The 26,563-nt window shown below is 41.8% G+C and overlaps 3 protein-coding genes across 4 annotated transcripts; 1 reads left to right on the top strand and 2 right to left on the bottom strand.

Annotated features, from left to right (window-relative positions):
• Positions 1-4,704: 4,704 nt before the first annotated feature.
• Positions 4,705-15,335, top strand: LOC127323233 (uncharacterized). Its single transcript, XM_051351400.2, is given in 8 exon segments — positions 4,705-5,034; positions 5,122-5,311; positions 6,303-6,388; positions 7,091-7,203; positions 10,743-10,808; positions 13,520-13,626; positions 13,809-13,874; positions 14,530-15,335. Coding segments are annotated over 8 exon segments (1,239 nt in total). The 5' UTR covers positions 4,705-4,894; the 3' UTR covers positions 15,001-15,335.
• Positions 15,336-15,919: 584 nt separating this feature from the next.
• On the bottom strand, positions 15,920-20,119 carry LOC127323231 (secretory carrier-associated membrane protein 4). 2 transcript variants are annotated; one of them, XM_051351396.2, is made up of 13 exons: positions 19,771-20,119; positions 18,198-18,263; positions 17,993-18,106; positions 17,794-17,856; positions 17,646-17,679; positions 17,433-17,555; positions 17,204-17,266; positions 16,984-17,077; positions 16,833-16,878; positions 16,663-16,730; positions 16,428-16,476; positions 16,269-16,334; positions 15,920-16,152 (listed from the first exon to the last, which is right to left on the bottom strand). In XM_051351396.2, the coding sequence occupies exons 1-13, from the start codon at positions 19,837-19,839 to the stop codon at positions 16,066-16,068; spliced, it is 942 nt and encodes a 313-aa protein (XP_051207356.1). In that variant the 5' UTR covers positions 19,840-20,119; the 3' UTR covers positions 15,920-16,065. The 2 variants fall into 2 exon arrangements, with proteins under 2 accessions (XP_051207356.1, XP_051207358.1); XM_051351398.2 differs by having other exon boundaries at positions 17,993-18,103.
• A 228-nt stretch (positions 20,120-20,347) lies between these two features.
• On the bottom strand, positions 20,348-25,188 carry LOC127323232 (secretory carrier-associated membrane protein 4). Its single transcript, XM_051351399.2, has 12 exons — positions 25,090-25,188; positions 22,797-22,886; positions 22,328-22,390; positions 22,139-22,172; positions 21,926-22,048; positions 21,778-21,840; positions 21,564-21,657; positions 21,400-21,445; positions 21,231-21,298; positions 20,946-20,994; positions 20,634-20,699; positions 20,348-20,542 (listed from the first exon to the last, which is right to left on the bottom strand). Exons 1-12 carry the CDS (start codon positions 25,153-25,155, stop codon positions 20,462-20,464), a joined length of 843 nt encoding a protein of 280 aa, XP_051207359.1. The 5' UTR covers positions 25,156-25,188; the 3' UTR covers positions 20,348-20,461.
• Between the last annotated feature and the right edge of the window lie 1,375 nt (positions 25,189-26,563).

Genomic DNA, 26,563 nt, shown 5'->3' with positions numbered 1-26,563 from the left:
CTTAACCATTGTCATGAAATCAGCTCTAATGAGCTCCCAGAAGTGTTGATAAAAAAGAAAAGAGAAACCATCAGGTCCAGGAGCACCTTCAGCATAAGAGCCAAAGATGGCATCCTTAACCTCTTTCTCAGAGAAATCAGCATTAAGCATAGCATTATGTTCTTGGGACACCATATCCTCAGGATCCCAAAAGTCATCTAATAAATCAACATCCAGGCAAGTTTCTTTACAGAATAGGGACTTATAATAAGAAACAGCAATATCTAACATACCTTTATTATCCTCAACCATCCCATCTTCACCCTGCAGTTTACAAATATGTTTCTTTCTCCTCCTCTGGTTTGCTACAGCATGAAAATAAGCAGTATTACGATCACCCTCTAAAATGTACCTTTCTCTAGATCTTTGTCTAGCTTTTATCTCCTCATTACCCCAAATATTAGTCAATTCAATAGAAATATATTTCATCCTTTTTTTGGAAACAGGTGATAAATTTTGGGTTTCAGAATGGATATCAAGTAAATCATACTCAGCAATCAAACTTTGTTTGCATTTTTTTTGTGCAGATTCAATATTAGCTGACCATCCTTTCAAACCCATCCTAGTTTTCCTCATCTTAAACTGCCACCTATCAAGAGAATTCTTGAGATGACAAGGACTCTGCCAAAATTTGGCCACAACCTGATCAAAACCATCAACTTTGAGCCACAATTTTTCAAATCTAAACTGCTTATTGTGGGGGTTCTTTAAAGCACCAGTATCCACAATCAAGGAGGTATGATCACTGCCAACCCTAGGTTTAGAAGAAAGACTACTAGCAGGGAACAAAGCATCCCAGCAAGTAGAGACAAACACTCTATCCAATAAGGCCATAACCAGGTTATCCTGATTATTGGCCCAAGAGTATTGTCTACTAGGGTTTTTCAGCTCCATAAGACTGAACTTATTAATCCAATCATTGAACAGATTAGCCCAATGTTGGTTAATGTTGCCAGTATTTTTGTCACATTTTTCTCTAATGAGATTGAAGTCACCACCAACTAAAGTGGGGCCACTCCAGCTAGCAAAGACATTGTGTAACTCATTAATAAAATCTAATTTGTGCTCCTCATAGGCAGAACCATACACAGCAATGACTCTCCACACCACATTATCTTTTTTTGCCTTAATCTGAACAGAGATACAATATGTTAAAATATCCCATCTAATTATATCAAACATGTCATGGCTAATGCCAACAAGGATCCCACCAGCTGTCTTAACAGCTGGTAGCCAGTTCCAAGAGAATCTACCTCCTGGATCAAGTTGCAATAGTTGTAAACTAGTGAACTCCTCTTTTTTAGATTCAGAGAAGCAAATAATATCAGGGCATACTTCTCTAATGAGATCATGCACTCTAGTAATTTTATCAGGTCTATTTAGACCTCTAGAATTCCAGATTAGGGCTACTACCATTTTTAAAGATCAACTTTTTCCTACCTATTTTCCTACTACGGACTAAAGTCCAAGATTCATTCTCATCAGGCACATCACTAAGGTGATCATCCTGTTCATCTACCATCTCATTCTCATCCTCCAAACCTGCTCTAAGTTCTTCCATAGAGAGACTAATGTCCTTGGGAAGAAAAGAAGCAGGGTTAGAGAGGTGGAAATCTTCAAGTCTCTTAATTTCACCTTCTTTTATTTTGTCAATTACACTATCAGCATTTTTGGTTTTAACCCCTAGGCTAATGCCAGCATTTTTTGCTCTATCTAATAAAAGATGATTATCAAGTGTAGCAAAAGAATTGGAAAACCCAAGAGTCTTATTACCTTTGGGAATCTCCAAATTCTTCTCCTTCTTGAGGTCTTGAGCTTTTTCAATCACACTCTTGCCATCCCTGGGAATTCTTGAACTCATCCTGGTTGCTTGAACAGGACCCCACTGCTTCTTCTCCTTCCAAGCCATTGGAGGCACAGGAAGGTCAGGCTTGCTGCTCACCATGACCTCCTTCCCAACATTGATATCTTCCACATCATCATCACTCTCCTCATCAAACTGCTGAATCAGATTCTTCCCAATATTATCCTCAGCTCTTCTCACCACCAAGACACTTTCATTAGGGATGTGTGCCTCCTTGCCATACACCTTAGCTTGGACACTTGTCTCCAGGCTCATTTGAGCAGCCCTAGGACCAGAATTTCCACTAGGAATGGAAGGATCAGTCTCCATTTTGCTATTACTCCCCCCCAGATTTATTCTTGTCCAGAGCCCTGAAGTCATCCCCAATATCAGCATCATCCTCAAGCTTGCCTTCTTCATAAGTATGACCAGGATCCTCACCATCATCATCATCTAGATCAATAGGCTCACCCTCATTCTCCACCAGGAAGTTAATCAGGAAAAAACATTGTTCCATCTCAAAGAGCTTATTGGCAGGGATCTTGGACTTGTCCCTCACAGAGACTTTGACTCTAACCTCTTTGTAGAAGCTTCTGAAGATGCCATGCCAGTCAATATTAACAAGGACTCCAAGAGCAGTGGACACCTGGCAAATAGTCTTCCAAGTGAGCCACTTAGCAGGAATGCCAGTAATCCTGACCCACACCTCCTGAAATTCCTCAAAAGGTTCTGCTTCACCTTCCCAGTTAACAAAGTATATAACCACACCATCTTTTTTGAGGTTGATGGAGGGATATTCCACCAGCTCCTTGACCCTTTTGCTTGGAGGAAATCTCACCAGGAATCTTTTGGGCCCAAGCTGTCGAATCTGCCAATACCAGTTGACCTTCCACATATCATTGAAGCATTTCTCTAATTCCTCAGCAGAGATCTCCCCATCTTTTACAACTACCACACCAACATTATCCATGTTTAGCCATTGAACAGCTTCAGGTCCCTCCACCTCCACATGGAAGAAACCCAATCCAGGATTGGCACTCCCCCAATACTGAGCAGTGGGAAGCAGAGAGTACCACATCAAACAATTGTCCATATGGTGCCCAGTTTTGCTACAGATAAAGCGCCTCTTGATCCTGGTACATAGTCCAACATAATGACCCAGCTCACCACAGTTGTAGCAGGTCACATTCTTGAATTTAGGATCCAAAGCAGGTCCAGGCCCAGAGACAAGATTCATTTGCAAGTTGCTGCCACTTCTATCACCACTATTCTTAGAACCATCAGAGGCAGTACCTTTCAGAGTTTTCTTCTTGTTTTTGTTGCTACCAGAGTTTTGCTGCTGTACAGGAAATTGGCTAGCACTACTCCCCTGGCTGTTTGATTGTGGCAGAGTAGAAGCAACTCCTTGCGGCATCATCAACATAGGATTGAAACCAGGCGGGGGAAGTTGCTGGTTACCAAAGAACTGCGGCCATTGCGCCATCTGCATGTTCCACATATTGGGATTCATCATCGGATACATACCTTGACCACTTCCCCCCATCTGCTGTATCATAGGTTGCTGAAACTCGGACTTGATTGGAGCCAACTCAGGGACGTTGCTGAGAGGGATCGCCGTCACACTCGATGTTGTCGCTGTCGTTGGAGGGACACGACCGCCAGCACCACGTCCACCAACGGCACCTCCCGCTCTCCCCATTCCTCTACCTCCACCGGCCATCTTGATGATCTCAACGAAAGATCTCCTTCCTTCAACCGCCCCCGCAGATCAGCGAACTTGACCACTGTTGGCTTGGGAAGAAATCCAGATCTAGCCGGGTAGCAATCAGAAGGTGTGAACGATTTTGACTGAACTAGATCCTTCCTGACCCAGACAAGGGTCCGGGAAGCAGGAGGAACCCTAGGCTTGTTCAGGAGATTGTGGTCTGAAGCCGCCGCCAGCTCCTTTTTATCCATCCTGGAAAACGGCATTTCAAAATCCGCCACCCCCACATTACCAACAACGGTTGGATTTCGCATAGGTGGAACCCATCGACGGTCACCAGCACCTGTCAGAGCAGCTCGATTGCGAAGCGGGTCCCGCCTCGGAATCCTGGTGCCAGATCCCCCACTCCTCACCGGCGAGGAGCACCTCGTCGGCGACGGGTCCCCTCTCCGGATCCGATCAAGCCTCCGCCGCTGAACTTCAGAGCTTCGGCAGCCAACAACACTCGCACCTATAGCACCTTCACCGCCCACTCGAGCTGGAGTAGGCCTCAATGGTGAGCCGCGAAGAGAGAGCATCACGGCGTCCAATTCTCCAAATCCTCCAGCCCTTGCTCCGCCATGAGACGCCTCGGGTCTTCGGGATCCTTCATTTTGACCATCGCCAACGCCGCAGCCACTTGCTCCTCGAGCCCCTGCCCCGAGATTTGCGGCCGCCAGCCCTTCTCCATCTGCTTGATCGCCCACTCCGAAGCTAGGCTGATCTGGAGGATCAAAAGCTTCCGCCGCAGGAGAGCCTGCCGACGCGCCTCCGCCATCTCCGCCTCCTTCTCCCTCTGCCTTCTCTCCTCGCCCAGCCGAACCTCCTCGGCAAACGACGGGAACCCCGCCGTCCACTTTGAGGTGGACATGCCCCTCCGCTGTACGCACCGGAGAATACCAGCGACGGCGGGCGCTCGGGATGGGAAGAGAGGCGGCAGCGGCGGCGGTGGGGCGAGATCGCCTGGGAATCGCCAGATCGCCTGTGTGGGTGGGTGTTGTTTTTCAGAAGATGAAAGAAACAATCCCTTATAGTCGTGTTATTATAAGAAAAAAATGGAAACAGTTTCCCTTCCCGCGCCCCGATGCTGGCCTCGGCGCCACCGTTCTAGTACAAGTTTTCCTTCCTCTTCCCCAAAAATAACGAAAGAAAATAGTTTCCCCTTCCGCGACCCAATCCCGGCCTCGGCGCCGTCGTCCTCCCACCGCCAACTCCCCAAACCAAGCAGCAACGAGCAGCACGCTGGTTCGCGGTAAAATCAATCCAAGATGTGCGGCAGGGCCAGGTGTACCCTCAGTCCGGCCCAGGCCGCCAGGGCTTTCGGTTTCCCAAGCACCACTACCGTCGGGGGAGCGGGCGGCGGCGGCGGAGAAGACTCCCCCGCGGTGCCGACGCTCCAGATGGATAGGTAGTAGAAAAATCTCGAGTTTAGGGCGTCGCCAAGGAAGTTGTGTGTTTCTTCAGTAGTTAGTTTATTTGTTGTTGTTGTATGCAGGTTTCGGCCGTCGTATAACGTGTCGCCCGGGGCGTACCTCCCGGTTGGGGCCGTGCGGGCGCGTGCGCCGGGCGACGACGGAGATGGAGGAGGAGGCGCGGAGGAGCACGTGCCAGTTATCCAGTGCATGAAGTGGGGGCTTGTACCCAGCTTCACAGGCAAGAACGAGAAACTCGACCATTTCAGGATGGTATGGACTGCCCGCTCTGTTTTATAACATTTTCCTGTTACAGATCAATAGCAATTTGGGAAGTTTTGGTACATAATAGATTGCAGATTAGGCTCTACTATGATGGGGTGTTTGTACTTTCATTGCTTCCATAAGTCTCTACCAGAAACTATCCCACCAAGAACATACAGATCTTACACACGTATACTCTGTCAACAAACTTGTTATAGTTGGTGAATTAACTCAACTGGGTGATGTTCACCCGCTAATTTTTTTCTGCGACGAGGCCAGTGATTTCACTGATTTGTATGATTCCCTTGCATTTATCAAAGTGCATCTTGCTATAAGGCAAGCGTGAAGAAAAATCGCAAGGAAATACAACTTAAAAACTGGAAGTCGTCGCTCAGGCTCTTTATATGGTTATGTTTTATTTAAAATCTTTTAAACCTCTTTTGTAACCTTTAACTGCTTTACATTAATAGAAAAAATGCAGTTAAATACTTAAACTCTCCCACTGCTCCCGCTACTCCTCCAAAAAATGTAGCTATTGTTACAGCTACATGGCCCTTGCGGAGGCATGTAGGTCCGCTCTTGACGTTGGTAGTTGGTATCACATTTTGACATGAATGCTTTTGATTTGGATGGATAATTTTTTTATACAGCCAAAAAGCTATTTGATGTGAAGTTTGCCAGGAATAGGATATTTGTACTCCTGGGTTTTTTGTCTATATTTCAATGGGAATAGAAGAATTGGACGTGCCGCCCTGAAGTTCTTTTTACATCAACAGATTCTATCCATATCACCATATGAAATATACCTTTTTTAGTCCGTCTAATTCATGTTTGATTGCATGGCATTGGTTGATAACTCTATGATTTTTACCCCACTCTGGGCGCATCATAGGTCTTCGACTGTACCTGCTGTGGAGCTTGATTTTCTTCCCATGGCTCTGGTTTCATTCCGTAACTGATTGTCTTTTCAGGACATGAGTTAATTTATTTTGTTATGCAGTTCAATGCTAGATCAGAGTCTATAAAGGAAAAGGCTTCATTTCGGCGACTTATCCCGAAGAATAGGTGTCTTGTTGCAGTAGAAGGGTATGGACATGCACTTGATTGTTATCACTGTTATCATGTGCAACTTTTACATATGGATCTGTTATTGTGCGTAATTATGTTCTGGGATGCTCAATGTCTGAGGTTTGTGTGCTATTGATTAACATGCTTTTTTCAATATTGCACTGGTATATTATTAAGGTTGTAGTAGAATGGTTTTGGACCTTGATCACAAATTGTTTCTAATCGTACAGTACTTCAGTTTCTAAACCCATCATAAAGACCCGGACCCTGTAGATATATGAGTATGTGACAGCAATAAAATAAGCTAATTTAGGTAGGTTACACTGCCTCTGAGATTCCATACCGGTGGTTAACCGTCCCCGTAAGTAGGGGGCCTACCGCGGGCATGAAAATCAATGGTGGCTGTTTGCGGCCCTCGTCCTTAAAGTAAGAGGTGAGTTGACAGACACGCCATCAATCAGTAAGTAGCAAGGGAGCGACCAGACTTGACTTTGACCTGGTCAACTAGGAATTGACTAGATTGAACAGACACCACAATTCGACCTAGAAACCCTAACGAGTGTGATATTTCCAACGCTTATGCAGTGTGAATCTATGATGTGCTGCTTATGTGGTTGATACGTGTTTACTTTTGTGTAAATTTATTCAAGTGAAGTTAACAAATAGTCTGCGGACTACATTCTTGTGTTAACCATGCATTGATGTTTCACACTGGTGCAGGTTCTTTGAGTGGAAAAAGGATGGATAAAAAAAGCAACCATATTACATTTATTTCCAAGATCAGAGGCCTCTTGTTTTTGCTGCTCTGTTTGACACATGGAAAAATTCAGAAGGTCTGGATTTTTTTTTTCATCGCAGGCATCATTATATTCTTATTTATAGATTAACTGGGCCTTTTTTTAATTCCACTATTTTTGTTATCTTGCTATGTTTCCATTCTGTATGTAGGGCAACACTTTGATAGTTCCATACCTGAGCTAGAGAGATTTACAGATGTTTCGCTTTCAGTTAGTTTTATTGCTGTTGTTCAAAATCATGAGGTTTTATGCGTCTGAACCTTGTCTGGTAACCCATAAAGATAAGAATAATTAGGTTGCGTGTTAATTGGGTTTATTGCTTACAGATAAATTCCATGTATCAGAGATTAGTTTCATTAGGATTGAAGGTAAATTTTTGAAGATAGATTCATCTGATTACAGTGTATCAGTGTGTAATATATGTTGTCTGGTCAACCTAGTCGTTGGGTCAAACCGCCAGACAAGGTCCATGAGTGTGGTGGTCCACCAGGAAGGACTGAAGATCTGCAGTTAGCCATCGCTTAGAAGTATTCTTTAGATCTGCTTATGGGTCAGGGAGAACTGGAGAAGACATATATGGAAGAAAAACCTCTAGATACCTGTGAGTTTAGATGTGGTTCCCCTCGTCTCGGGCGGCCAGTTTGGCACCAGAAGGTAGGGGGAACCATGGATCATTGTACTGTACCGCAGTTTAAGTACCTTCTATGTTAGATTTGTGTGGTTCTTGGCGGCGGAGTCTCGACAGGGGAGGCGGAGTTGTACGGAATAATAGTCCCATGGCTCTATCCCCATCCTGGTGTGTCTGGCAGGCCAATGCGGCCGACGCTGGGCAGTTTGTGCGGTTTTGGTCCCGTGGATCGTCAGTTCTTGACCCCACATAAAAATCTTTATCTTAAGTGGGATGTTTAATTTCCATAGGTATTTGTTAAGAAATCTCGTATGCCCATTCATGTGGCCGCTATACAAAGATTTCACCGAAAAGATCCCTGACGATGTCAGCATCCAAAGAATCCTATTTGGTTCATCCGATAAATGTACCATCATCAATCTTTGGATAAATGTAGCGAAGCAGTCCACTTATCACCAATTAAAGTCCGTCTAAAATTAATATTGAGTGGAACCTGTGATAAAACATTAGCAATGGAAAAATCATTCCGTTGCCTTACTAAATATCTTCCCAAAACCGGGTATTCAAGCCATCTCCAATTTGGAAGAATCCTCTGTTAAATAAGTGATCTTTAACCCATATAACACCCTTCCAATATTGAGAACCTGTAGGCTTTGCCTGAACTTGTGACGAAGTCTTATTTTTGAGATACTAGTTATGTAGCAAATCTTGGGGCACACCCTCTTCATTTAGTAATTTAAACAACCATTTGCAAAGTAAACACGTGTTCTTAAGGTCAAGTACCTCTATACCTAGGCCTCCCTGATCTTTAGGTCTACATATTATATTCCATTTTGTTAACAATATTTACATTTATTCTCATCACATTGCTAGGAAAACTGTAATCTGTAAAAGTTTAGATGCTTCCTTACCACTTTGGGTATTTCGAGAAACGATAACATAAACATAGATAGACTAGCCAGAACCAAGTTGATAAGAACAAGTCGATCTCCGTGTGAAAGCAACCTGCCCTTCCAGCATCCAAGCTTCCTTGCGAAGCGACTTTCTACTGGACACCAATCTGAATTCGAATTTTTCTGCAATGGACAGGAACCCCAAGGTGTCTAAAAGGCGAAGAACCAGAATCAACCAAAAATTTGTTTGCACTGTTGTTCTTCATCTTCTGCCTTTCAAAAACAGAATATCTCACTCTTATGGAAGTTAATGTTAAGTCTAGATAAATGTTCAAAGATGCATGATGCTAATTTCATGTTAACGGATTTCTCTAAGCTGTGTTCCATAAACAAAATTGTGTCATCAACATATTGTAGAATTGAAACCCCTCCCTCGCCGAGATGTGAGAAGATACCTCCTACTTGACCATCCCCCTTTGTTCTAGCAATTAGGATTGCCAACATATCTTCAACTATATCGAAAATCGTCGGAGACAACACATCACCCTGTCTCAATTTGGCAATCCTTTTCTATTCCTCCGTCCCATAATATAAGATGTTATTACAACCAATACATGAGTTATCAGGTTGTAATAACATCTTATATTAAGGGACAGAGGGAGTAGTTTGGAAGTAATGATCAATATCATCATTGACCTTTATTCCCACACTACATCCTTGGACAAACTGCACAATCCATTCACACCACTCTGGTGGAATCCTTTCGTACACAAGGTTTGCTGCAAGAAATGCCATTTCACTTTGATACTCCTTCTCAAAGTCTATTTTAAACAACACCCCATCGATCTTCTTCCTATGAAGTTCATCGATAGTCTCATGTAACATGACAACCCCTTCTAAGATATTTCGTCCTGGTATGAAGGCTGTTTGAGTAGGTCTAATCACCTTATGAGCAATCTCCGTAATGCGATTAGTACCTACTTTAGTAAATATTTCAAAGCTTACATTAAGTAGACGTATGGGTCTATACTGTTGTATCTGTACTGCATTTTTTTTTGCGTAATAGTGTGATAACGGTGTAGTGAAAAAATAGGTGGTCTCTAGTTTCTAGCAAACTGCCATTGCAGAGGACACAGGAGTAATCTTCAAAGAAGATTTTTTTTGTTCTCTGAAGCAGATCCTGGAGCAAGAGCCAAAAGAAAACTCTTATCCTTTTCCTGGTAACATGATCTCCATAGCCACCGAAAAGCAGAGCGGAGTTCAGAAGGATGCTTAAGCTGCATAAAAAAGTCACATGCCTTAGCTACAGAGTAACTGCTTTCCCAAGAGTATGTCCATGTGTCTTGATCAGTGCTATCAGAAGCATGATTGACCAACTCATATGACATGGGAAGATGGAAGAGATCCCTTGCTAGGTTGTTCTCAATAGGAGGCCTGAACCTGTCTAAATCTTTTGTTCCTTTGTGTATTCCAGTTTTTGAGTCCTTTATCTACACAAACTCGTACATCAGAGTTTTATACTTCGATAATCTGTATTCACAATTGTGTAGATCAAAATTGGTGAAGGGATTGGAATAACTTGTCTGACTGGTTTAACATTTTTTTGTGATCTTAGCGCGTGTCTCCGCATTGTAAATTTCACCATCTGGGAGGATTTAAAAAATGACCTTTTGGATTGTATTTTGCATGTGCAAAATGTACTGTATGCCGAGGGTGGATACCTACCCACCTGGATGTGGATAGAAGAACATTTCTAAATGTTTTGCATTAACATTTCAGTATTAGTAAATTCATAGCATGCATCAAATTTACTGATATTTTGTTGCCTAACTACACGCCTACACCATCTTTTGAAAAGCTTTTATAGTGTTGCTCTTTTGTTTGTTGGTAATTCTTTTTGCTGCTTGCTATTTATGTATTAGTATTAGTGTGCCTAGTGTCAATTTCAAAATCATTGAAACATGGAACTGTAAAGTGGTCCTCACTCAAAATTCTAACCGATAATTTATCTGCAATTCTAATGTATCTGCTATTTGCCATGCTACTTTTGCCAGGAGAAAGCCTTCACACATTTACCATTTTGACTACTCGTTCATCAACTTCATTGGGATGGCTTCATGGTTAGTTGTGGACTCTTTCCCCCATGATGTCAGATCTTTAATGCATTTACTAATTTGACTAACACTTTACATGCTCTCAGTTTTCTTAATGTTTTTCCTGTTGAACTTGGCTTCACGGTTATTACGATAACTGACAAGTGACAACATCTGTTTGTTTTGATCTTCACATTTATATCTGGTTATTGTACTTATGGGTGAAAATGGAACTGATACATACGGATGTTGCTCATCGTAACCTGAACCACCTTTTTTTCGGAGTCGGAGTCGAACACGGATAGTGCTTGACACAAATAGAAGTGCCGATAGTATCAGTTACGAATGTGGATTGTAAACAGGGTGAGTCAAATATGGATATCTTGGTTACGAATGTGATGATCAATCAACCATTCAAGATTCTCAAAATACGACTGCATTTGCAGTTCAACTAGCAAATGTAACTCCTAGATAAATGTTTTTCCTCTTGCTATGCATTTACTGATAAATCTAGAAGAAGGCACTGTATAAGATGTATGTAGTATGTAGGTTCAAAAATTTACAAGTAAAACTACTGAAAGTAACACGTACAACTTGAGACACCTCAGATGTAGTCTGAGTCACTAAGATATATAGGCTGAGCAAGTTAGCTTGTCTCGGATGTCTTATATTAAATTATGCTAGAAAGCCAGAAGCACAGGATTTCTACCGAGGACAAGCAATCACACGAAAACAACACACAGGATTTGTTAGCGAGGTTCGGCAAATATGCCGACATCAAGGGGGATAACTAGATCCTTCTCAGTGATACCGCAACACTGGCTACCGGGGCGCCAACACATGCTGCTAGCCACGTCACTTTGTTCATTTTTAGCAGGAGGATCACTTCATTCATTACTCATTAGAGTTCACTCTAGGCCTAAATCATGCCCTCTTGTTTTGCTCTAGCATGATGGTCAAGTTAGTGGTCCCCTCCTGGCGACTCAAGTGCGGAAACCCTAACCCCCCCGCCGTCACCGCCGTCACCGCCTTCCCCACCCCTCTTCCCTCTCCTAGCCGTCCCCTGAGGCTGCCGCCGGCGAAGCCTGGCGCAGCCGGTGATGGGGGAGGCGGGGATCTGCGCGCGGGTCCCCTGGTGCGGCGGTAGGGAGGCTGGCCTCCGCGCTGGGGGGATGGTCCCGGCCTGGCGGCGCGGCCCTCCTCTCCCTTCCTCGCCTTGGCCTCGCCGGGCTTGGGTGGCTGCGGGGTGCTGCTCCTCGTCCAGGTCTGGGACCACGGTAGCAAGGGCGGCAGCCCTGGATGGCGGTGACGACGTCGACCTGGCGGCGGGTGGCGGGCGTCTGGTGCTGCTGACGTGGCACCGCAGTGGTGGTCTTCTCCTTCGCCGGAGGAGATCGGCTAGTTGTGTGGCTAGCCTTGGCGGATCTCGCGATCCGTCGTCTAGCTCCCGATGGCGAGGCGTAGCTGCCGGTGAAAGCCGGCCCGGACTTCGGTCATGGCGGATGATGGCGGCGCAGTTCGTCGTTACCTTGTTGAAGGCATTGTCTCTGCAGTCTGCGTTCTTCGCCTGGGTTGCTCGAGGGGAAACCCTAGACCCGGGTCTCCCGGATCGGACGATGGCGGCGCGCACCGCCGTTCTACCTGTTGGGGGCATCGCTTTTGGAGCAGACAACGGATGGTGGTGGTGCTCAGGTGGAGCGGTGTGCTTCTGCTATGCCGGTGTCGTCGAGTCGCCGTGACATGGTGCAGTGGTGTCTCGGAGACGGATGCAGTGTGATGGACGCGCACAGGATGGTGGAGTCGTCTGGTGCCGTGGCGGCATCGATGGCAGGCCTGGCATGGCCAATGCGATGATCTCTCTTGAAGATGGAGTCGAGGAAGAAGGCGTTTAGCAACTTCTATGGCGTGTGTGTTGGCGTGCGCTGAGAGTCTGCTTGACTGGATGTGCTTCTCATCTGCTATTGGGCGGCCTGGGAAGGCATTTGGTTTTTTGGATGATGTGAGGTTGTGAATTGTCACCCCCTTCATCCCTCCGTAGGTTTAGTGAGGTGGCTTCGAGTTTGATCTTTTGTATTGCTCTTGTAAGGTGTTGTGAATAATCTAATAAAAAAAGCCGTGTGCATCCTTTGGATGCAGAAGCTGGGGTGATATTTCCCCCATTTTGAAAAAAATGATGGTCAAGTTAGTTTGCTACAGAGATGTATCACCTGTGCCTTACTTAATTTGTAGCTCTTCAGTGGATAATTTTGTGGAAGATGGACATGGGAGAGTGTTCACTTAGTTTGTTTGTTACTTTTTGTCATAGATCTTTTAGGGAAGTGGAAAAGTGTGAAGGCGCTATGTCCTATAGGAGGGGGTTGATGTACAACAGAAACCAACTCCCAGTCTTGAATATACATTAATAGTAATTTTTTTTTTGGCAAATGACAATACCGTTGAGGAATAATTCCACATTTTTGAGAGATTGTTGTGTCATGGCTATGCAAATTGTCCCATTTACGGCACTGTGGCAGTAACTAAGGCCTGTCCTTCAGTTTAATGGGGAAACTGGATGATGCTTCATTATGGTAGTAGTACCGTAGTAGATGAAGGAAACATGTCTGCACACAAATTTTTTGTGCAACTGATCTGCAGCAAGGTTGCTTTTGCAGTCACCTATGATTAGGTTTGGTTCTATTTGAGGCTTCTCTGTGATGACAGATAAAATGCCACAATTTGAGATTTCTCTGTGATGACAGATAGAATGCCTGTGATCTTGGGTGATAAATACTCTGTTAATGCTTGGTTGCACAATTCATCTCTGAAGATTGAAGAAATTACTGTACCATATGAAGGAGCTGATCTAGTAAGTCCATGCTACACATCATTTTACCAGTACACACAAATCTATATTGTATATACCATTTTTACATTGAACAGTATCGTCTGGGAATCATCTGTTTTAACTTTGTTAACGCCTGACAGGCGAAAATAGACATTAGGTTGTAACATGAGTATATAATGATAATTAATGGATCCCTTCTGCAGGTTTGGTATCCAGTGACAACTGCAATGGGCAAACCTTCTTTTAATGGCCCCGAGTGCATCGAAGAGGTAGGTTACTACATTCTGTTGCTAATTGCCGTTTAGTTTTAGATGTAGGACTCTGTTTTGGTTTAAACTGAATGTTGGTTGTCACACGATCTGCTATGCTCAGTATATTACTGTCCTTGCCTAGTGTTGGCAGGGTAAAATGAGTGAAACTGCTCAGCTTGCACACGTAATGTTATCTTTTCTTCCTGAAACATAGTGTTTTTATGTTTGTTGAATATTGATATAAATATCAACCGAACCGATTTCTTGATATCTACTGACAAGTCTGACATGTTAATAGCTTCGAAGTATTTTTTATTGAAGTAACATGCAAATGTGGGTTTCACTACTGAATATATTGAAACATGGTTTTCTTATCTACTATAAAATAATATGCTTAATCAGTGCTAGTATCTTCTCCTTTTGTTGCATGTGATATCTGAAGGTATCATTGTTGAGCTGTTTGATCGTCATAACTATGAGATCATTGAAATATTAAATTTAATGGAAGTACAGTTCTATACTAGCTAAAATTTATCCAGTATCCAGTTGTTGGTGGTATACGTTAAAAGTTGTAACTCCCTCCCAGTTGTCAGATTCAGATGATAGTTTTTCCCTTGTATTTTCCAAAGCACAACAGGACATGCTTTCTTCTCTACTACTTGTGAAAGTGCAGGTACAAATAAGGCCTAGCGGAAGGCCTATTTCAGAATTCTTCATGAAGAAATCAGCTGCACATGGGCAATCAGTGAAGCCTGATAAGACTTCACCAGAGGTTGCAGAAACACAAGCCTCCAGAACTGCAAAAGAGGACTGCGAACTGGGAGAAAATCAACTAGACAAAACAGACAAACAGCAGCCTGCAGAGAAGGAGTGTTCTAGTGCAGTTAAGGATGAATCTGTTACTTTGGAACCACAAACTTTTTATACTACTCATAACATTAAGAGAGAAGATGTTCTGGAATTAAACCAGAAACAAGATACTTCCGGAATCAAGAGGAAGATCCAGGACACTGAAGTCAAAGCAGAGACGAAGACAGAGAACGCTGGTAGATCGCCCGTTGGTCCTGTTAAAAGGAAAGAAAAAGGCCCAAAAACTGCTTCAGATGGACAAGCGTCACTGCTATCCTTTTTCGCAAAGAAGTAGCTTCCCAGGTGTTTTAGTTTTCTGCATTTTGCTGTCAGTTAAAGAATAACAGAGCACATCTAGTACTAGTAATCTTTGCTACCGCTATACTTATTCGCAAAGAATCCCCAGGTTTTTTAGTTTTCTGCATTTTGCCGTCAGTTAGGAATAACATAGGATATCTAGTTACCGGGAAGTGCTAAAGTATGCCATGTCCCTTGGGTGTGTTAATTTTCTGCCTTTTTCCATCTATTTAAGTACTATAACGGAGCTTATCTGGTAGTAGTTGCCATTGTTACCGTGAAGTGTTAATACTCTTTTGCTAATGATGAAATCAAGAATGGCTGTTTCCGAGAGCTGGCCCCTTTTGTCCTCCCCATGGATGGGTTTTGCAGGCATAGGAGCTATCTTGATGTGGCGGTGATGCCTTTGGCTACCCTTAGGGCATCTCCACCGGTGCACCCCATAAAAGGAGGGTACCGTCCCTAACTACATGTCCCCTGAGCTCTATTTAGGATGTGAGGAGTCACATATGACTTGGACCGATGTTGATGAGCGAATGTGGCTTTGCCCTTGGGAAGTTCCATATGGCCCAAGGTCCATGAGCAAACTCCCTTTTGGTGATTTCTTAATATAGGAGTAGGTTGCAAACCTATTTAAAAACATTATTGTTCCGATTCTCGCGAAGTGTATGACGACCTTGGGTATAAGACCAACATACACTCTCACTCTTAATACTTCCTCTTGCGACCATGTTGCTCGAGATACCCCCAACTATCTAGTTAAGCCGTAACTACATGTTGGATACAAGTTTTAAATATTTAAGACTTCTCTTTTAGCAAGAGGAACGCAAAATGATATACTTTTTTTTCGGAAATAAGTCCTGACACTAGATTGGGCATAGAGCCCCCAATTTCTGCGATAAGACCAGGGGCAAATCTCAAGGAAAAGCTGAAAACTTGGTGTACAACAACTACAACCACAACCTTGCATTGCATGTATCTTATATTACAAGCCTTTGTACCTTAAAAACTATTAGTAAAAAAGTATGCATATACAATACACATGTACATATTTTTATACTACTCAAAATGCTGCCCTTGCTGCGCCGCGTGCTGCCTCACGCTTCATCTGTGCATCTTTCCCGCTTCCACGGAAGTAGTGATACACACGCTGCATGGATCAGATAATTTACGTGATCAGATAATTTAGTGATACACAAGCTACTACTGCTCAGAATCCACTCAATACAAGCACAGGCGTCGAGATAGATGAAGAGAAAGTAGCACCTGAATGACCCACATGCTTAGCAACGACTCGAGGCAGAAGATTGCAAAGCCAAGAAAGTAGAAAATCTGCAGATCAGATGTTTAAAGTCTTAAAAATAATGTTTACTTATTATTGAAAATGACTACTGTGAATTCCTGAAGGTAAACAGCTAGACTCACCCCGACTATGACACTTTTGCCTATTAAGCTGATCGCGGGGAAAATCCCTCTGAGTAAAGAGTAAAGAAGGGAAAGGAATATATATCAGAATTCTTATATAGCTGCTTCAGAAACAAATCTAGGAAGTATCATGTTAACACAGAAAAAATGGATTTGTTATGAAAAATGATGCTCTTGTTTGTTCAAGAAAAAGTTTGTGAGCGAAATGGAGGTAAAGCAGTTTTTTAGAACTCACGTCAGTGATTTTCCAACGAATAGAATGGAAGGAGAAACAGCTGCGTACACGCAGAAAGCAATATGAACCTGTTCGGAATCAGCAAGAACAAAATGAGCTGATTAAATAGCTAATGTAACACGGGGATCTGAATGCACTCTGTTTTTGCATCAACTTCATAGGGTACTTACCAAGTAGAACAGAAAAAACCATCCAAACCTCAGAGCACTATCATTCCTGTAACATGAGTTGTAAACACAATCAAAATGACGATTTATTGCTTGAAAGAAGAAAAAAGCTCAATGTTTCATCAAAACTGAAGTTGCACATGATCAAATGTACCTCATGGCGCGGTAAAGTGGTCGGTACCAAAGATAATAGGCACCTGGGCAACCAAGAATGAAGTAGATGATTGCAAGAAACCAGATCTTGGGACCTGCACCCAGGAAGCAAGAAATCGAAGCAAATTATGGACAGTTAACGATGACCACTGCATACAGAACCTAGGTTTTCTGCTATAGTCCCCGGAAATAAATCTGTATGCTGTAATTATTTTGAATACCTTCCCCTTTAATCCAAGCAGCAGTAACACAGACTATGTTCCAAAACAGGCACAGGACCAACCCTGCCAAACAGACAAGCGAATAGATTAACCTTGTCCATCAGAATCATGAAATAACGTCTCAAAACTGATGTAGGATGGTGGTGACATAAATCATTACATATCTATATTTAATAGCTTTATTGATGTGTAAGAATGTCATTTTGAGCAGATGTGATGGAAAACATACCCAAAAGCGATGCGAAGGCGACATACTGTGTCCTTTGAAGGTGCACAGGTATCTCATTGTTGATGTCATGATGAATGATGGGGAAAAATGGTGGCCAGTTTTTTTCTTCTATGACAATGCCAGCTGCAAAAGAAAGAAGGGAGGCAACCTCAAATTACAGGAAGGTAAAGAGGACGACAAAAAGGAGAGAAAATTAGAGAACAGAAGCTCCACCTCGCGCTGCAGCCTCTTCCCTCCGTTTGATGTCCTACATGGTACAAACAAGGGTTGAACACATCACCTAAATTTTGGACAATATAAAGAGTACAAATAAGGTAGTAATAGGGTCACCAAAACGTCGTCTCCTCTGTTATTCAGATACCTTCTCTCGCCTGCTTAGCTCGGCCTCCTTTGCCAGAAGCTCCTTCTCTCTTGTCTTCATATCCTGCGTATGATTACTTGATTAGTAAGCAAGATAGACGAGTTTAATCAATTTATTTTGAATCCTTTGTTTGTGCTGAATTCACTCTGAAAGTTCATACATCGAAGGATTTAAAACCACAGTGAAGTAGCGTGACTACCTTGCCTGTGTCCATTGGAATGTCCACTGGGGAGGAGAAGTCATTATAGAAGTCGGCCGGCTCAGGAGGAAGAGGCGAAAGGCGGGTGTTGCTGGGAGGAGTAGGTCCTGACTGCTGCATCAAGACGAGTTCATATGATATGATTGGCAGACAGGAACGCATTTTTTTTTACTTTTGTTATGAACTTGATTCACTGAAAACTCACCGTTGTGTAGAATGAACCTCCAGAATAACTGGATTGAGCAGCTGGTGCTCCCCTAGTAGCTTTGTCCTGGTACAGGAGAAGGGCGAATCATTATAATGGCATACAAGAGCTGTGATACTTAGGCCGAGGTACAGTAGGCCGTTTTTTGAATCTATGAAAATTTCATTTTAGACATGTCAAAAAAATTCAAAAAAATACCATGATATATAAAATATTGTAATCTACGAATGTGGCAAATTTTCAGAACGAGATATGTTGTAGTTGGACTCAGCAAAAATAACGAATCTTGATTTCATCATTGGTGACTATAATCTAGATTTTGTCATTTTGTGACATTTTGTCATTTTTACTGAAGGAAAATACAATGAATTCAATCTAAAAATTTACACATTGATAGATTCCAACATTCTCTACATCTATGTATTTTTTTTTGTAAATTTTCTAAAACTATAAAATCAAAAGTTTTGAAACTTTTTTTTAAAAAACCGGGCGACATGTAGCCCGGGCTACAAGAGGTTTTTTGCATACAGAACTACAACTAGCCATTTTCTCTAATGTCTGAAGAGTTCTCTTATTTCGTTTTACTTCACCAAATTCAAAGACACCTTGTTGCAACAGTCTGATATTCAGCTTTCCATCTTTAGTGCAGAATAGTTCGTCAGAAAGAAAAGACAACTACTGGTGAATTGACCACTAACTCCTAATTTTTGATGTGAAACATTAAGGTTATGCAACCTTTCTTTATTTCTATTTTAGTTCTGTTGGCGAATTGTACAAGTATTCTGTTGAGTATGTACTACAACAGTGCAAGAAACACTCGTTGTTCCAGGTGTGATAATAATCAATCAATTATCTTATCTTGTAGAAAAATTTGGACATATGGTTGTCTATAATTTTGTTTAATCCTCGGCTGATGCGATTCATTTAAGTTTCATACGGAACTAAGTGCTAGCTCGGTCGCAAAGCTAGCGAGTGTGCAACCAGTCTACCCGGGTTTAAATCCCCACCTAGCGGTAATTTCTCTGGAAGGTGTGGACTATCATCCTAGCGTTTATCCGCTGGAAGAGTCTAGCCAAGCGAGGGATCATTCTCCTTTGGTCAGCGTTTTTTATTATCTTATCTGTAGCATGTAGCAGGTGTGTGTAACCGTGTATGTACAAACAATTGTTGGGGGATCTAGGTTACTACTATTTCATCTCTATATAAAAAGGTGTTATATTCCCTTTATCGAAAAATATAAAAAGGTGTTGCTCTATCATTATGGCACAACAAAAAGCTTGGACAAGCAACAATGGACTTCCGAATCAGGAAATGATTTCAAATGATTTTTTACGGAAACATTTACAAACAACTTGTAAGAACTCTACGTTTAAAGTGGGCCACTACACACATCCATGCTACAAATGATTTCACATGGCAATATATTGACTAACAGAGGCAGATACTACATAGCAAGAACATAAAAGAGGATACGATCAGTTAACGAGTCAAATAGGACAGGAGGGTGATTGATCTCGGTGAAACACGAGGAGGAGAGAATTAAGAGTAGCTCGAGCTGGTCGGCCAGCCTTACCGCGAAAGGGTTGACCTCGTCGGTGCCGCCCTCCTCGAAAGGGTTGTCATACCTCGACCTCCCCGCCATGGATCTTTCCTCTGCTTCTGCCTAGCCTAGGGTCAGGTGCAACCGTGCAAAGAGAGACGAAGAAGAAGCAGCGGCAGCAGCCGTATTAGACCTCAACTACTCCTCACTGTTCTACACAGGGAGCAGTTGGTCTTTGCGAGAAGTTGCATCATCACATCTAGAAATCGTAGGAATAGTATAAAACCATGGAAAAATTTAGCGGTTTCCGCGTGGATTTTGTCCGGCCGCCGTGTTTACTTTTTATTGCCGTCAAACAGGCATCAGCGTTCGAATGATCGGGCCTCTTACTTTCTTCTCTCGTAAGTATACTTTCTTTGCCGCCTCATCCACGCCAACTTGATTGCGACGGCTTCTAGATTAAAACCAGCTATGTATGCCTGGAAAGACTGGTACAGTGGCATTTATGCGTGACAACAAGCTGCCGAGAAATGATACGCTAGCTTATAGCAGCGTCGGAAAATGATATTTAGAAAAAATATATGATGTCATTCTTCGGTTGTGATTCAGATATACACGAATTCTGGCACTAAGATTAAGTATAACTAGCTCAATCGAACGGTGGCACACAAATTTAATAATCTCCAAGCTTTAATCTTCTCCCCCGACCAAAGCCACGAAGACGTCAAAAGGGTGGACGGCGCGATGCCCCATCAGGCCTCATCTCCGCCTCCTTCCCGCTTCCGCGGAAATACCAGTATACTTTCTGCAAGTAGAAGAAGCACAAGTTAATTTTCAGAGAGATGCAGAATTCAGTTCTGGTATTCTGCAGTAGGAAATTTATGCACTGCCTATACCTGCATGACCCATATGCTCAGCAACGCTTCCAGGACAAACAAGGTGAAACCAATGAAGTAGAATATCTGAAAAATATAAAGACAGTGTGTTCAATTCATGTATAAGTGTTGAAAAGGGAGGTTCCGGACTGATGGAGCAATCGGTTTTGAACTGCCCTAGACTAGGATAACGAAACTACCGATTCAACTTTGGATTTACAAAATGAAACATCTTCACTCAAATTTGAGTTTTGGTTCTCAAAATGTGCCTTCAGGCCCTGTTGTGTTTTGGTTCACAAATGGTAGAAATAAATTGATGTAATATCCACTCACCCCAACCGTAGCGCTGTACGTTATTACGCTGAGTGCTTGAAAAATTCCTCTGCAAATGATAGGAGAAGACAAATAAGGTGAGTTATTTTCTAAAAAAAAAATATGAATTACCAAGCATCAGATAACAACATGAACGGCTTTTGACGGTGTTAATTTTTTTTTTTTAACATGGACGGCTTTACAGCACATATACTTCAAAAAGAGCAAACTATGATTTATTTTATGTGCTGACAAATGAGTTAGACGGCAAACTCCATCATAATATAAGCTGGAAATGTAACTTACGCCAGTGAACGTCCCACAAACAGAATTGACGGCGCAACAGATGCAAATACACAAAAACAAATGTGAAACTGCAATATCAACACAAACATCAGTTATCCGACTGAAACGGGTACCTTGTACGAGGATCTAACATGCATTCAAAATTGTCAATATTGTACAGAAAACTTACAAAATAGAACATGAAGAACCATCCGTATCTGAACGCACTCTCTTTCCTAGTGAAATTATGATCATATATCAACTCGTGAACAAGAGATTGTAACCACTGGTAACCATGCACTACAAATATTTGAAGACTTCATAGTATATAATCAGAAAGAGAAAATAATGTACCTCATCGCACGATATAGAGGTCGGTACCAACAATAATAGGCACCTGGAACTCCAGTAACGAAATATATGATTGCCAGGAACCAGATCTTAGGGCCTGCAGCTGCATGTAGAAAGCAAAGAAGATTAACTAAAACAATACAAACGTACGAAATAATATCATACAATTACCAAGGATTGTCATAAACATAAATAAAGAAAGTTTGTCTAAACGTACCGTCGCCTATAATCCAGACAGCAGTAACACATATGAAGTTCCAGAAGAGGCATATAATCAAACCTGCATGAAAAAAATGTGATTTTTTTGGCACCAATACTCATTTATATATGAATTTTAAGTATCTTTGGCATTATCTTGTTTGTACCTAGGAGCGATGCAAATGCAACATATTGCACTCGCTGCAAGTGCACAGGTATGTCGTTTGAAATATCCACATGAATGAGGGGGAAGAATGGTGGCCAATTTTTAGGCTCTATGCGAACTCCGGCTGCGTAAGGTCAAGGGGGGAAGATAAGTAATCGTGCCTAGTTTCAAATAGATTAATTGTACATTTGAGTACGATTACGTCAAAGTTTACCTCTTTCAAGAGCTTCTTCCCTTCGTTTTATCGCCTAGAGAAAATGGAATCAGAAGGAAGCATGCAACTTCAGAATGGATATATAAAAATATAATAACAGGAACTACATAAATATGTGAAATTTAGCTGTATACTTAGAGAAATGTTTTCGAAAAGGAAATGGCAAGCCAACTTGATTTTAGTGCATACCTGCTCTCTCTTGTTCAGCTCAGCCTCTTTAGCCAAAAGTTGTTTCTCTTTTTTCTTCAGGTCCTGTGTTTGTAGGCGCCACCATCAAAATGATTTGTGAATGATATAGAAAAAAAACTAGAGTAGTGCAACAACAGGGAGACTAAGGAAATTCCAGATTTACAACAGTAATCAGCGCCTTCATTTGAAAAGTCACTTCCTATGTCGAAATGCCACAGTTATACCCTTAAATTTTTTTGTGAGGGAATGATAACCTTGATTGTTATTTCCTAGGATATTATTAGTGAAAATAATGTGACCGGGAATATGTAGCACTTGATTTAAAACTTATGTGATTAATTTGTGTACAAATACACATAATTAAGCTTAAAATATTTTGCAGAACTCCAAGAGAAGACAAACTCATCATCACAGAAGGCATTATAGTATATATAGCAAATGCTACTTTAGTGTGAAGGAATTCAAATACCTTTTTGGTATCAAGAGGCATATTTACTGGTGCGCCAATGTCATTGTAGAAATTAACTGGTTCCGGAGGGAGTGGGGTTGGGCGTGGGTGCTACATAAATACAAAGATATATTTGTCAGATCATGGCACAGTTAAGTAGAGTTAACTACAACAAAGAATATGAAATGCACAAAATCAATTTAAGAATCACTGTATCCTTAATGCTACACTTAACAAGAGACAATTATGATTTTCTTCTCATAGATTTTTGGTGGTCCTAGTTGGAGTTGACTTGCTCAAGCTGGTTAATCCTTTTTTTTTTAGAAACAAAGTACAAGCTGGTTAATCCGTGTTATTCACAATATATAGCATATTTTTTCTGAATTGTCATGTACCCCGAAGGTGTCTGATGCTTTCATTCAAGATCATTTGGTTAATCAGTTGGTTAACTTGTAAACTAAGGTTCTGGTAGTATTGGTGATGCCCCGGTAATTAGCTGTTGTAGGTGGTAGTAGCTTTGAATTTTTTGATGTATTCTCTTGGAAGATCTTTGTTAAATAAAATTTAAATAAACACCTTTGATGCAGAGTCGGAGATATTAACCACCTTTTCCAAATAAGAAAAAAAAATTGCGTTAGTATTGGAGTCCAGCTGTAGGCTAGTAACGGTGCCAATCTTTATTAGCATGTAGGCTATTCAAGATTTTTTTTGAGGGGTTGTTGGACAAGGACTGATCTAATTAATCTGCCGGTACTCCTTCCGTCCCAAAATACATGGCATATAAGTTATTGTTAACGTTAAATTTTGTAAAGTTGGACCGCCTATATGGAAAATTATTATTATCTACAGTATGATATAAAAAATATATAATATGAAAATATATTTTGATTCTAATAATATTGATTTTATATTATAGAAGTTGATATATTTTTCTATTCAAGCTCCTTTCGAAAGAGGGTATATGGCAAACCATCCTGATGAGAAAGTATGCCGACTTAAAAGCTTTGTCTCAGGTATTTTTTGGAAACCTGGGATTCACACTTTTTCTTTTTATACGGGTCTTTCTCCATCAAGACCCGTGCCGGGATAGCGGAATTCGAGGCGCACGCCCGAGCGCCACTGGTGGCAGGTCCTAGCGCTGGCGCACGAGGCAGGAGCGCCAGTGGTATTGTCTTATCGCCGGTGCCATCTGGCCCGGTGCGCCGGCAGTAACCCAATACCACCAGCCTGTTCCCGCCGGTGATAGCCCAAATTGATGCGTCGATAATAGGCCTTCCCCTAGTGGTGCGTTGGTCCAAGTCTAGCATCCTTTGGAATGCTTTGTTTCAGCTTCTAGATACGGTCTAGTTAGCGTAGTGGAAAATTCTTTGCGGAATCTATGTAGTGCATTGATCCGTACTGACATGCCGGTAGATAAGAATAAAAAGATATGGAAAATGAAGATTCTGTTAAAGTCTAAGCTCTTTGCATGGCATTTTCGTAGGGGGTTATTCTTACTAAATACAACCTTGCAAAGCGTAATTGTCATAGAAGTACAAATGGTGTCTTCTATTAGTACGATGATACTATCAACACTTACTTTTTCAAAGTCAGTTTGCTAGATCTATATGGCTATTCACCTAAATGGTTCTACCTAATACCCGACACGTAGCATTGTGAATATATTTGGCAACTGGATTAATAGGGTGGATCATAGGTTTAAAGTTCTTATTTGGGTGGGAGCGATTGCTATTATTTGGTCGATGTGTTTATGTAGAAATGACAAGATTTTTAACGATAAAAAATATTCTCTCTTACAGGTTACTACCGATGCACTGCTTTGCTCCGTTCATGGTTGTCGCTTCAGCGAGTGAAGAATCACGATCTATTTATGGAGATATCTATATACTTGGAGGACACGACGTGAGATATTTTTTTCAACATGAATGATGTCGTAATTTGTGGACAGGACCTGGCGTTCATGGAGTTCATCACTTGTATTGCGCATTTACTTTATTTTTGGACCATTGGATACTTGGATGTTGGTGCGGCTATATACATTCTTAGCTCTGCAAAGACCGGGTGTAATGCTTGAAGTTTAAGTAATAAAACGATCTTTATCAAAAATATATTTGTTTTATAATTGATCAAACTTTACGAAGTTTAATTTCACGTAAAATTATACTTACCATAAATTGGAACGGAAGGAGTATGGTACTCCCTGCCGAACATATCAAGAGAAGTACGATTGTTTTTTCAACTGTAAATAAACTCTGCATGATGATCGAGCACGGTAGATATATGTTATGCGGCAAGAGGAAGCTCTGGAACGTACCGAGAAAGGGTTGACCTCGACCTCGACCTCCTCGAACGGGTTGTCCTGCCTCCACTTCCCCGCCATCGAATCCACCACCTTCGAGCTCTGCCTGCTACCTAGCTAATGAACTGGAAATTACACCTCCAGACTCAAGAACATGTATATATGGGCGTTCGCGACAGGCTGCCGGCCGGCCCACACCCTAGCTCACACAAGGCAAATAAACTAACATTTGCAACTAGATTTAGCTCTCAGCACCCCGACTTGTACGGTACGCTGGGCGGCCTTTTGCATTTGTAATCATCTCTCGATCACCTTCGCTTTCTTCTCTCGCATTGACATCGGCTCGCCGATAGGTAGCTCGCTAGCATGTCGTCTTGCACAACGCCATGTCGTAATATGGCGGAACTTCGTAGGCATGTACTAGGACAGGCCGGCCGGCCGGGCCTGTGCTGGTGCACGCGCGTTACAAGTGGCAGGAGCTACATCTGCTGAAGCCTCAAGGTGGAGCGGAAAAAAGCTTATTACTATTAGTTATTAATCAACTGGTAAACTGATGGTTATGGATATTTCAGTACATATGCACAAAACAAGTTTGTGCATGAAAAGATCGGCACACGAGGATTCGGTCAGCTTGGAAAAGTGAAAGATAAAGGTGGATGTAATGCATATGATTTAATTGAAAGATCTATGAAAAAAGTTTATACTGGTTACTAGGGGGCAAGACTATTAACTGATCCCATTGAAAATATGGTGAATTGTTTGACAAAGTCAAACTTCATGTTTATCTTGTTGTTTACAAAATTATCTTCTTGTAACTAGTTGCTCTATGAGAGTTTATCTTCATTACAAAGGCAAGATAAAAAAGGAAAACAAAGCTGGTAAAAAGCCAATCATATAGAGATGAGATATATGAAATATTATTCAATTGTTCAACATGCAATGGTTAGTTTTGTTCAAATGGTAAGGGTTAGTTGCTAGAGTTTCTATTATATGAAGTCCATATTCGTATGGTTGTTAATTCAGAGATTTTACAAGACAATCAAATATGCATAAGTTGATGATGCAATAATGCTCGTATTTTTTTATCAACCATAAGCTCATTGATGCATGATATGATCTATTCGCTTATTTGCTTGAGGACGAGCAAATGTTTGAACTTGGGGGAGTTGATACGTGCATTTTACATCATCAATATTGTTACATATGTTTAGTTTTCATTGATATTTACCATCATACCATTATTTATGTATTTTTAGTTGATTTCTGGGATTTTCCTACAAAGTCTCTTTCATTGGTATTTAAGTTTTGGGAGGCAGAAAACCTTATTTTTCGTATTTTATTGTTTCAGGGACCTTATGAACACCTAAAAATCGAAGGAAAAATACATGATCAGTTTTTCATCTGGAGAAGCACCGAGGGCCAAAGAATCATGCGAGGAGATCCACGAGGGGGAAAAGAGGCCAGGTGGTGCCCCACCTATGCTCTTTTT

The sequence above is a fragment of the Lolium perenne genome, chromosome 4 (assembly GCF_019359855.2).
Source record: "Lolium perenne isolate Kyuss_39 chromosome 4, Kyuss_2.0, whole genome shotgun sequence".
Classification (NCBI taxonomy): Eukaryota; Viridiplantae; Streptophyta; class Magnoliopsida; order Poales; family Poaceae; genus Lolium; species Lolium perenne.
This window is presented reverse-complemented; position numbering and strand designations above follow the sequence as displayed.